This window comes from Ceratosolen solmsi, unplaced genomic scaffold, assembly GCF_000503995.2.
Source record: "Ceratosolen solmsi marchali unplaced genomic scaffold, CerSol_1.0 scaffold6, whole genome shotgun sequence".
Classification (NCBI taxonomy): Eukaryota; Metazoa; Arthropoda; class Insecta; order Hymenoptera; family Agaonidae; genus Ceratosolen; species Ceratosolen solmsi.
Genome location: NW_011948414.1, coordinates 13,909,614 through 13,923,005, shown reverse-complemented (window position 1 = coordinate 13,923,005; position 13,392 = coordinate 13,909,614). Strand labels below are relative to the sequence as shown.

The 13,392-nt window shown below is 19.9% G+C and overlaps 2 protein-coding genes across 2 annotated transcripts; one reads left to right on the top strand and one right to left on the bottom strand.

The window, feature by feature from the left end:
* Positions 1-4,093: 4,093 nt before the first annotated feature.
* Positions 4,094-5,392, top strand: LOC105368471 (uncharacterized). The gene is made up of 4 exons (XM_011507483.1): positions 4,094-4,300; positions 4,377-4,689; positions 4,773-4,945; positions 5,354-5,392. Exons 1-4 carry the CDS (start codon positions 4,115-4,117, stop codon positions 5,390-5,392), a joined length of 711 nt encoding a protein of 236 aa, XP_011505785.1. The 5' UTR covers positions 4,094-4,114.
* A 5,960-nt stretch (positions 5,393-11,352) lies between these two features.
* Positions 11,353-12,822, bottom strand: LOC105368178 (uncharacterized). The gene is made up of 3 exons (XM_011507131.1): positions 12,337-12,822; positions 11,818-12,263; positions 11,353-11,540 (listed from the first exon to the last, which is right to left on the bottom strand). Exons 1-3 carry the CDS (start codon positions 12,515-12,517, stop codon positions 11,355-11,357), a joined length of 813 nt encoding a protein of 270 aa, XP_011505433.1. The 5' UTR covers positions 12,518-12,822; the 3' UTR covers positions 11,353-11,354.
* Positions 12,823-13,392: the final 570 nt, after the last annotated feature.

Below are 13,392 nucleotides of genomic sequence, written 5' to 3'. Positions count from 1 at the left end.
ATTTCCTGTCAGAGAATATAGCAGACCTAAATGTCTTCCGACAAAGGATGGTAATAAATGATTAATGTGATCATCATCCAACTACTCTGTATGTATAATGGAATGATGGATTTTTTACAAATATTACCAATAATTATGATAATTTCACTGCTGACGTGAGCACATTTAGCATTTGTTACAACACTTATTTTACACGTATTATAAATTAATTACAAGTAATACAAATATTTTGGATTTGAAATATTGAAAAATATTCTTACAACCATTAATAATGAAAATAGATAATAGCTCTTAAATTGCATACACATTATAACTATAATTTTATCATATTAAAATTACAATAATATAATTTAAAAATAATTATAAAAAAATTTGTAAATAAAGAATCAAAAATATAGAATTACTTACATAAACATTCACATTTATAAACCTTAATATTTGTGTCATTGTTTATAAAAAATTCAATAAATATTCATAGAAATGTAGAGCAATATAATTGAATTGTGTTTTATAATTTATAAATAAATTTATAATAAATACTATTATTACATTTTACATTATCGCCTTATATTGACATATTATTTAATATATTAGAAGTAATAATATATATTATATATTAAATTGTTGTTGTTTTCTTAATTGTTAATAATTTCTTAATTATATATATGATATTTAATATATATTAACAATTCAATGATTGTAACTGTATCGTAAAAAAAATATATTTTAAATCTATAATTTTTTAGAGCTTGTTATTAATGAAATTTATCATGTAAAGTAATTTATAAAGAAAACAATTTTTTTTAATTAACATTATTTATTCTGAATTCCAATAAAACAAATTTATTTTAAAAACTTATTTATAAAATAAATTTTCAATACAAAATTAAATTAAATTTGAATATTTTTTTTATAAATGTGATTACTTAATATTCAATTATAGGTTACAGAATAAATTTATTGTATGTTATACTACAAGTTCAAACATTTCAAATAAATATTTATCTGTTTACAATCGATAAATTCAGTCGCCGTAATTCACTAATTTATAGATGATCAGTTCTTGTATTCTGTAATATATTCTGATTGAATACTTTAATTTTTCACAATCATGTAACTAATAATTTAATCAATTATTAATAAATAATTGCTTGGTTGCAATCAAAATACATAAATATTGTATAATTAAAAATAAAATAATATTATATGCATTGAAATATAAAAAACGGCAATGAAAATTTGAAGCTATATAATTATAGATGAATCAAAGCTAATATTAGTTTACAAAAAGTAAAATTTAATTATTAATTTAATCAACTATCAATCGAAGTTACAATTTGTGATTACAAAATTTTACCAAAAATACGTATTTAAAAAGAATATTCAGATTTGGATTTCGATTATAGGATATGGATCCTAATTTCGTATTTATTGCAGCTTACAATAATTATATACTTTTCCTTCCGTTTAAAATGTTTTACTCATGTGCCAAGACCTTAGCCGCTGTTTAATGGTTTATATCTTTTACTTTGATAATAGTATTTAAAGGATTTTCATTAATTACAGCCTCACACCTGGAATTCACATTCAATGCACATGTTAAGGCTATCGGGCTTATATATGATTACGCACGGTACATGCTTATCACTTACATACTTCCTATACAATACATCGTGATATCGTTACTTTTGTCATATGTTTTTCTGCTTTTCTTTTTGGTTTATATCTAAAAAATTTTACAGTTTTTTTTATACAGAGTTTCTATACTCTGTTGTATTCTGATTGTTTTTCGAGTAGATAACTCGAATTATAAATCTTCTTTTAAATAAATCTATCTGCACATTGACTTTATTAATTGCGGTTTAGACAACATAATGTTCTTGATTGCTTAATTGATTTGTTTATGTAATTATACTTTTCCACTAACAGTTTACTGAAATCTAAAATCTGAAATAATTTTTTTTAATATCTTCAATGTAACATTTCAAATTTCCAGGCTGAAGATAATAAGTAAATATAATAATATTCATAATTAATAAAAATTGCTTTGTAGCATTGTTACTCAAATTATTTTCTGAAAATGATCTATAAATATATAATTATTATTTGCTATATAAATAATATTTATTATATTTATTAATAAGTTTATCAATAAATTATTTGTAAATTGATATTTGTAATTAAATATTACATTAAACAAATATAAATTTATAAATATATGTATAGAAAAATAAAGAAAAAAAGTATTATAATCGAAGAGAAGGGTAGATAAATCTAATAACAGTTAATCAATATACAATTTACTATTGTTATAGTTAGGCAAACAATGGAATTATATTTTATAATCTATATAAATTGATAAAGAATGTTCAGAAATGAATATTATTTATTTTGTATTTTAACTATTCATTTTTCTTAATTATTTATATATGTAATTTATATATAACTTGATATATAATTTTTATTTTAAAAGAAAAATAAATAATAATGAATATAGATCAAATAATGAAATAAATTTATCAATCTATTTAACTAACTTTATCAAATATTTATTTCATTAGTTAACAAAGTTTCAGAAAAAAATATATAGAAGCAAACACCAAATAGCGTATTAAAATCGTAAAGCATACATATATCAAAGCCGATTTAAACAGTGTAATACTAATAATAAACGACTCGTGATAAAGAGAATGAGGTAATACTTACAAAACAATCAGAATAGAAAATTATTGATGTCGGAAATATCGATACAAATATGCATTAGTTTATTATTAACAAGAAATAATTAATGATGTGTTACACAATTATTCCAAAATAACTGACTATGCAACTTGGTTAATGAATAAGTTATATTTAAATCATAAATAATTTAATGGATAAATAATTTATAAATAATAAAGTTTATTACACAAATTACAGAAATTAAAATTAAAATGATGTATAAGGAATCGTAAAAGTAAAAACATTTATTATTCAATAATTTTGTCGTATTTCAACATTAGCACAGTTTAATAAAATAAAATACTCCTAAAAATATTGTATTATGTGCGTAGAATATGTGTACTTTGAAGAAGTAATCACCTCTTATTTTCATTAAAAAATATAAACTATAATTATTCTGAATATGATTATTTTTATAGGCCTTAAGTTAAGTTGATAATAATGCTTGATAATGATACTTGAAAACATTAGTAAAAAATTATGTAATCGATTTAAGAAATATTATACTATGAATTTTCTCACAAATTGTTTTTATTTTTATAATTTATTGTAGGTATGATTTATTGAAGGTAGAAACTAAAATTACAAATGTGTATGTTAATATTTAAATACAAAGTATGTAAATTCCTAAAGAACTCATGCATATAAACAACAAAATGAATATTTTTAAAATATTAATCAAAGAGTAACTTGTTTTGAATTTGTAATAGCCTGTACATAGAAAAATATTTTTAGAAGGTACATAGATAAATTTTTAAAAAGAAAAAGAATATGAAATGTATATCTGACTTTTAGCTTAATTTTGTATTTTCAAACTTTATATTACAATTAATCGTATACCTTAAATTTGAAAATTATTTTCCAAATTAAGTTTAAATCTTCTAACGTTTTAATGTTTTTTAAAAAATGTTTATAGATTGCTTTTTAAATAAATATTATCAACTTCCGTAATATGTTATTATTTTTATTATAAATTTATTATTGAAATGTTCGATTTTATAAAGTTCAATAATTATAAAATAATGCTTTGAAAAATAAATTTTCCACTATTATGAATATTTTGTTGAAACACCTAGAAGAATTTTATATTTATATATTTATGCAAGAAACTCAGGTTTATATTGTACGTGGATTTGTTTTTGTTCGCAATATATATAATAATACATTGCTTAGATGCTTACAGTTCTAAAATATATATAATATATTTAAATACGGATTATACATTCTGTGTAAATTAATTTGCATTGCTGGTAGTAATAAAAGAATTTGTGAAAAGCAAATATTTTAATAATAAGAAAGATAATATACAATTTCTTAACAATTAATAATAAATATATTTTAATTCATTATTACATTTTTAAGGTTATATTTATGTGATAATTTGTATAGTAGAATGAATGTAGCTCGCAAAGAATATGGATTAACAGATTACTTCAAATATCAAGTTATAATAATTTCTGGTAATAAATATTTAATAGGTGTTCGTAAAAATAAAGAATTACGTGAAGTACTATTGACAAATTTGATAGATTATTATACAGAAAATTTACTTGTAGACGATATTATAAAAAGATGTCAGGTATTTGCATATTATTATTTGATTTTATACTGTTTTTTTTTTTTAGTCATTACAATATATTCAAAAATATATTTAGGATTTAAATCCAGTATTCAGTGATACTATTTTTGAAGATCTTGTCGATGATATATTAGTTAATATTTCTAAATATATTGTATCATCTACTAAAGATAATATAGAATTGGAAACCAAAATAGAAAATGGACGTTTTTTATTTCGTATATGTTTAACAAAAACGAATCCAGAATATTTTAATAGTTATTTTAATGAACATTTTTATTCTGCTTTCTCTGAACTTTATCATAGATATAGTTACCTGTTGAATATTATTAAAAAAAAGGATGCAGAAATTGAAGAATATAAAGCACAAGGTATAAATATAATTAAAAGTAAGTGTACATTATAAATAGATTGTATTAACCTTTTTTTAATTAATATTTGACTTGTTTTTGATGAAGAATTTTTTTTACAGAAGCCTTAGTTACAGAATTATTTAATGAAAATTTATTTTATACAGAATTAAAAAATGTAAAATCTTCAGATAAAATAAGTACATTTCTGGATATAATGAATTTTTATAATGCTGTAAGAGATTTACAATTTAATAATTTCAATCCAAAACAGACAGTTGAATCAGCATCGAATGTTCATGATAAATTAAAAGAAACTTTCATCAGTAATAAAAAATTAATTAACCAAACAAGTAACAATTTAAGATGTATAAAAACATTAAAATTGAAAAAAAGAACTAAAATAGTTAAACAAAATTCAAAATTTAAGTTTTTATAAAACAAACATTAACAATAAAGTGATAATAAATACAAGATACGTACATTTAATGTATTAAATAATTTAGATATATATACAGAACTACTTTCTTGATAAATAAAATATTTTATACTGTGTACAAAGAAATACTATAAAATAAATTTTGATTAGAATTTTTAAAGATAATGTTAAAACAATTACAAATTAAATATACATTTTTCGAACGAAAATGATATATGGAATTTTATATAAATCATTTTGTACAAAATATTAATTTTTTTTTAGATTCTGAATAGCAACTTCTATAGTTTTTCTATATTTTAAAACATGGAAAAATAATTGTTTAGAAACTATATAATAGACAATATTACTTATATTAATATTATTTTTTTTATTAACAGAAAAATATATTTATAAAATATAAATATAATATATGCTTATACAATAATTTATTATGATATTCGTACAAACATAAAAAAAAAACAATTTAATCATGTTTATTTTATGCTTATTAAATTAAGACAGCAATTGATGATTAAAGTTCATCAAGTTTTAACTGATATATTTCTTTAATTTGTCTTTACATTTTAGAAAACATTAACTTAAAGATTTTATAACATCACTTGATGAAAATATGATCTAAGTGCTTACTACATTTTAAAAAGAAAATTCATTCATTAATAAATAACTCTATAAATTATAATTTATAAATATTAAAAGTAGAAAATATTTTGCTTTATAGTACAAATGCATACACTTACTGAATCCTATTTTAGAAATATCGGCAATTGTATTTGATTAACTTAATGTTATCTCTATCTTATTTATATAAATATTTAATCATAAATAAAATCATAAATAAAAATATATTTGAATACCAATATCATACGGTGGTGATTAAAAAATGAAAAATTCATGCAATCAAAGGATTTGATTCAACAATTTCAAGACTGGCCCGTTAATCGAAAAAAGTTACATAATTCTATGTACACCTTATTAAATAGAATCAAATTAAGTTCAACTAAATCTATTATTGTCGGAAATGAAAGATAATATTAAAAGCTAGCGTTGAATTTAAGGTAATTTAAATTAAAACTGGCGTCATTATTATGTGAATAGTAAATATGATTAAATTGAACTACTAAAGTTAAATGTCGTGTAATTACATATTCAATAAATAAATTAGGATATGGAGTTCAAATTAATAACATTGTTTAAGTTTAAAGTTATTTTGATTGTTAAATAAGATCATAAAGTAATTTAAAAATCAAGAGAAACACCATGCAAATATAAAATAACATTAGCTGTGTTACAAACTACGGCAAATATCCTACCTTTTAAGCAAATTTAAAAATCATGTATATATTAACTTTGTCAGAAGACAGATATTAAAATAGTATTATGTTTTCTAATTACTAACTATATTATGTTTCGCATGAGTAATACGCTAATTTTTCCCTCGTACGTATAATAGAATTAATATATTTGAATATTTCTTTCAATTTTTACTGTCAAAAACTTATTCATCTCATTAATTTACTTCTCATTTTATTTGCTATCAACATATTATATAAGCTGATTGTTACAAAATTAAGATAAGAGTATAAGTATAATTGTAGTTCTAGATACACCATTTTTTTTAATAAATCATTGTGAGTATAAAATGCTTTCGTAATCACAACTAAATATGCGGTGATTATATAGATTTATCATTTAAGCGAATTCAAGTGCGTTTGCTATATCTGCAATAGCAATTGAAGTTTATTGATTTTTGTAGATGTGATTGATTTCAATACAAAATCCTACTAAATATACCAATAAATAAAGCTGTATACCTTTTTAAAATTATATTAAATTCTTTTATCTGTGTATAAAAACAAGTTTAAATTATTATCCTGATTATTTAAGTTTTATATTTTCATTAATATTAACGTAATTTAAAATTATATTATTTTATTACATTTACAAGCTTTAGTCACCTAAGTTTTGTTATTTAACGTAATGATGTATTTAATATATTTTTTTTGTAATTAAACATATAATATTTTTTTTAATTCCCTTATGTTAAGTTTAGAAAATATAAACAAATATTTATCTCTCTAAATTTGTTTACAATCAAATTTAAAATTTTATCTTCTTAAAAAGTTTCTTTAAATTATAAAATGAAATTATTATCCATAGTAAAAAATATTTTCATTTTTCATATGATTCATGCAATTCTATTTTCGATTAAAATTCTTATTATCCCTTAGTAATTAAGATACTGATTTTATCAGATTACTAAGATTTTCAATAAACTTTCTATAATAACATATAGGTTCCAGAAACACTTGTATTTTTTTAAATATTAGCATTACATAATGTGACATTATTTCAATTTTATGACTTATCGCTTAAAGATAAATATTTTTAACAAAAATGCCAAAATTATTATTGTAAAGTTAAATTATGTATTATTAATCAATCTAATATGCTAATATGAAATAATTACATAAGATGAGTTTACCTATTTTATATAGTTAAATTAAAAATTTCATAAATACTTATTTATTTTCTTCTTTTTTGCTTACATGCACGATAAAGATAATTATAGTATCTAATAATATAAATAAAATTAGTGTGTATGATTATGTAGATAATATTTATAATAATTCAAATTATATAAATAAACAGGCATAAATAAAATTACTTTTTTATTTTAAAAAAATAATAAATAAAAAATAAAATTAAGCAAAGTAGTAATACATATTTAATTAATCCACTTATAAATCTTGCAAAATAATTAAAGTTTCTTCAATTTTTATCAATTTTACAATATTTTTGATGACTTGAAATAAATACTTGACTTTAATAATTGTTTAATAAGTACATCTATGTAAATTATAATTAATAATAATTCAGATAATATTAACCAGGTCATTTATGTCATTTTCTTTGATAATTTGCACTTCTACTAAATTTTTAACGCAAAAATCACTGTAGAAATAAAACGTAAATCTGTTTTCGTTACTTTATATGTATTTTAATATAATTCATGCAATGGAATATATACTTTAATACAACAGAAAAGAATTGTGATCGTGATACATTTGTGAATGCAAGAGTATGTAAAAACATCAGTCAAGACGTATTTGCAAGTATGATTTATATAAAAATGATGAAGAGGTAAATTCCGTTTTTCGGAATAATACAAAAATAAAGTGTATTTACAAACGAAAAATAAATGATTTATCCAAAAACATATTAATATGTTCAAAAGTGCAGTCAGATTGAAAAGGTAAAGTTAAAGCTGCACTTTACAAACAGCCGTCATGGTTGAATGTTAGCAGAAAAACTTTAAACTTAATGTAATTCATAAAATTGCACAAATATTTTACCTTCTGCAGTAAGTCCTTTGACTTGATGTTCGATTTATAAACACCACTTAATTGTATTTTAAAATATCAGAAACTGCATAATATATAATAACAAGATATAGCAGTTCATACAATCCACATAATTACTCTTTAAATTTTAAAATATAGCATATTTTTTGTCATTCTATTAGTACATGAATATATGGAGATTTGATCATTGAACAATTATATCATTCGATACATCTATCTGATACTATTAGTTTATTTAAATTAAAATAATTAATTATGATTCACAAGTTTTGTTGATGTTTTAAGATTTAATCAATGAGTTTTTTTTAATTTTAATTTATCGATATAAAGTTTATCGTATGTTTCTATATCGATTTGCACTTATTTTAGTTTCAATTTTGAAGTGAAATTAAATAGATACTATTTAGTAATATAAATAATACACCGTATCTTGTTACTTTTCGTAATATAAAAAAAAACTTTCAATATATGTATAATTATTAGTATGTTTAAAATAAAAAATAATTTTATTAATTAAAACAGCTTATTAATAATAAACAATAATTTTTCAAACCAATTTTTAAAACAAATTAATTTTAGTATAATATTTATAAGGCTAACTAAATATTACAAAAAATAGAATTCCATTTAAAATATTAAAATTAGTAATATTACTTTTATGTATTAAAATAAAATTAAGATAATGCTATTACAAAATTTAGTGTTATCAAATGTATTATTTTGAAAAGAATAAATGTGTTAGTTTTTTTATATGACAAATTAAAAAGTTATTATTTTATTAGATTAAATATTTCTTTAAATATTATTCGTGCTTATTACTTGTATATTTTTATTAAATTTAATTTTAATATGATTTTATTATGTGTAAAATTTATAAGATTCAATATAACTGTTCTTAATTTTTTTTTAATTTTAATCTTTTTAATAGAAATAAGCATTTCATTTTTAATTTCTTTCAATAGTTTATTTATCGAACAATGATACCATAAGTGTTTTTATAGATGTATCAAATTAAATGTATATTATGATCTTATTTTATATATTTTCTTCGGCTTTTCTAATACTTTTAAATTAGAATTTTAAAATATGTTACTCGTGCAACTAAACGCCTGTAATTGAAATCAAATTATATATGAAAATTTTTAGCGAGTTGCAACATCTGCTAAAAAAATATCTCGTATACGATGAGCAATAATAAATTTTTAAAAAATTCAATGCAATTTTTTATTTATACACTATTAGATAATTAAAATCATTTTTTGTTAACAATAGTGATACAATTTATCGAAAAATAACATCGAAATATAATATCTCAGTTATATATTTTCAATAATAATTATATGGAAATATATGTATTCATATTGTTTAATTTATCCATAAAATATTTAAAACATAATATTTATTAAATTTTTAAAATTTTAGGTGAATATTTAATGCTTAAATACTAGTACAACTGCTTGAAATCTTTAAATTCAGTTATATTAATCTTAAGTTTTCATTTAATTTAATTAAATCTCGATTTTAATAATTGTTATATACAAAATTTAAAAATTGATCAAATTTCAATATTTATTTTATAAATATAATATATTAAATAATCTAATTTCATCATAAATAAGTTTTATTTTAAAAAGTCTGAGCTAATTTAATATTTTTATAGATATTAAATAATTTAGCTATATAAAAATTAATTTTTAATTATAATTGAAGCATTAAGCTTATAATCATCAATGAATGCATATAATACATTATAATAAAATATGTATTATAATTTGTTTATAAAGGGTTGTAAATATCAATTTATATCTTATAGTGTGTTTGTATACTTTTCAATCTATCAATTGGTGTCAATCAGTTATTATAGAAATTATAATTTAAAAATGAAAAATTAAGACAATTTGAAAAAATAAACATTTTAAATATGAAAAATTATTATTAATATTTATTACCTATAATATTTTACAAATAATACAAATATATATTTTGTATATTTTTTTAATACAGAATATAAATTTTATAGACAATAAATTATAAATTCTAAATCAAATTTTTAAAATGTAAGTTATAAATTATTTGTTGTATTTTACAAGTATATTAACTGAAATATTAAAATGAAAGCATATAAAATAATATTTTTCAGACATACAGCACATACATTAAAAAGTTATAAATTTAAAATTTTCATTAAAGTTTCTACGAACCAAATAATTTTTTTTGTAAAAAAATAAATAAATAATAAAGTTTTTCACTACATAATACTTTTAAATAAATATATACACACACATGCATAAGGTACATACATGTATGATTATCGTGGAAATTGATGAAATTTTAAATCGATAACTATTATGTAACTTAAATCACTTTTGTCTTTTGTAATAAATATTCTTTTAAGGATTTATTATATCTTTTAGGCACTTTATAACTTATAGAATTTTACATATACATATACTACAGTTTATGAGAATAAATAATAATAAAATATTTTTTTAAGCAATTATGTAAACTATAAAATCTTAATTATACTGGAAAATTATCTTTAGTTATAAATATTTACAAAAAAATTGCATTTAAACAATAAGTTACATAACATTCAGTATCAACTATTTCTACCTATAATATTTGTGTTTTTGATTAAAATAATCTAATAAATTATTTTATGTCAAACATTACAAATGTTATTTTCAAATTACTAATAAAATAAATTTTTTTAATACTTAATAAATATATTTTAATACATATTTGATTGATCAATATAAAAAGACTTTATTATAAAAAAATTCTTTACTATTATTTTTATAAATTATTCCTATAAAGTATTATAATAAAATAACATTACTTTTATGTTAAATAAATGCAATCCTAATTTTATAGATAATTTTCTAAATTTTTTCCAATTCTTATAAAACAGAACATAAATATAGGCCAACGAGAATAGTACCAAGCATAAATATTAAATCAGCTCTAATATCTGAGTCAGAAAGTGTAGTTCCTGGTAATAAATATGTTTTTTTCATGTCTAATGAGCATAATGGAATAATTACATGGAGAATATCTGGAATCATAAAACCCAAATCACGGACAATCTGAAATAATATTACATTAAATTAATGGTTTAATTTAATGAAAAGAATATTTAAAAATTGCTTTAAGAATAATTCTTATATAACCATTTTTACTATTTTATCTTTAAATGAATAGCGGGTTTCATAGCTAGTAACAAATATATAAAAAAATAATATTTATTGCTTTTACAAGAGAAAAATGATAATTTATTTTTATACTATTTTTATTATTTATGATCGATTCAAGATTTAATTATATTTTTAAGTACTATAATCAATAATATAAAAAATACTTTACCTGATGAGCATAACCTTCACCTCTCACAACATTTGTAACAAATTGATCCCATCCACTAGCAAGAATATGTAAAAGAGCAATACTAACAATTCCAAATGATTTTCTACGTGTTACAAGATTTCTTTGATCAGCCAAATGTACAACAAGAATAGTAGATACCAATTCAGTCACAGAAAAGAAAAATTGATGGTACCATTGAGAATAAAAATCATCATTCCAATAATTGATATACACCCACCAGGAATAATAATGAGAAAATAATGCACTCATGAAAAGTATCATCATTTTCCATCGGAGATGTTTTTTAAATCCTAACCAAGCTAAATGTTTTACTGTCTCATAAAAGATAATTATTCCAAAAACAACTGTAACCCAGATTTTTACAGTATTAGATGTGGCATTAAAATACATATGTTTATATGAAGCAATACCTGATTCATAAGAACCTAAAATATATTTTATTTTATAACTAAAACATGACTATTCTTAATATTTTAAAATTAAAAAAAATATAATTACCTTTAAATACAGTATCCCAGCAAGAACAAGAGCAAAACTGTTTATCAACATCTCTTGAAAAATCGTGCCAAAAATAATAAATGAATGTAATATGTAAAGGTGGAATAACTATTGGTGCTAAAAGACCCAAAATATTAGCTCCACAAGTATTTAACATAGAACAAATTATTTTTTTCAACATTATATGAAATGTTCTGTATGGAAATATTTAAGTAAAATTTAGTATCACATTTTGCTGTTATTTAGGTCGAGTAGTCAAGAATGTATTCCATTGATGTTTGAGACCTAAAGGAGCCAACTACAGTGTATTTTAGCACCATATCGTTTAAGCAGCTGCAGCCTTAGTCTGGTCCAAATATATTCTGATTTTTCTATGGCAAAGATATTATATTTATAGCTAGATCATAGTCTTTCCAAATACAGGCATGTGACTAATAATATACAAAGATACTTCAAGATTCATTCATTTTACCAATTTCAATTTGTTTACATTTCATACAATTAATTTAAATCTGTTTATTAACATTTGCATTGCTTAATAAATATCATATTTATTTTTTCTATTATTTTGCACCAATATTATTTGATATATTTATCTGTACTTAATTGATTAATCGATTTTAATGTAGCTTTTTGTATAAAATATAAGACACCGGTTGTAGTTTTAATCTAAAAATTGTTATTGCATATATTAAGTGAACTTTCTAACCTATTACGAACCGGCAATAATAGTAATTGTCATAGATAAAAAGGAAAATTAACGGTAGAATGTTAAAAATAAAAATTATCATACATTTATTCAATTTGTGTATAGGTAGGATTTATATGAATAGCAATACAAAGAATGTCTAAATTTTACGGAAAAATAATTTAGAAACCTTCATACTCTAAAATTAGCTATGAAAGAAAAGTATATTGAGATTGGTTTCAATCATCATGTTTTTCTAAACTAATAATTATTGTTTTTCAATTATGCTTAACCAATTTAACTTTTTTTTTAATTAGAAACTTTCCTTAATAAAAACTGTGAAAAGCTACGTTTCAATCAAATCAGTT

Bases quoted from the DNA above. Each gene is read 5' to 3' on its own strand.
- LOC105368471 (XM_011507483.1), top strand. From the start codon at position 4,115: ATGAATGTAGCTCGCAAAGAATATGGATTAACAGATTACTTCAAATAT. The intron at 4,301-4,376 runs GTATTTGCATAT...AAATATATTTAG, and splicing joins ATATTATAAAAAGATGTCAG to GATTTAAATCCAGTATTCAG. The intron at 4,946-5,353 runs GTTCATGATAAA...ATTTTTTTTTAG, and splicing joins CAGTTGAATCAGCATCGAAT to ATTCTGAATAGCAACTTCTA.
- LOC105368178 (XM_011507131.1), bottom strand. From the start codon at position 12,517: ATGTTGAAAAAAATAATTTGTTCTATGTTAAATACTTGTGGAGCTAAT. The intron at 12,264-12,336 runs GTAATTATATTT...AATATATTTTAG, and splicing joins CTGGGATACTGTATTTAAAG to GTTCTTATGAATCAGGTATT. The intron at 11,541-11,817 runs GTAAAGTATTTT...ATATTATTTCAG, and splicing joins GTGAAGGTTATGCTCATCAG to ATTGTCCGTGATTTGGGTTT.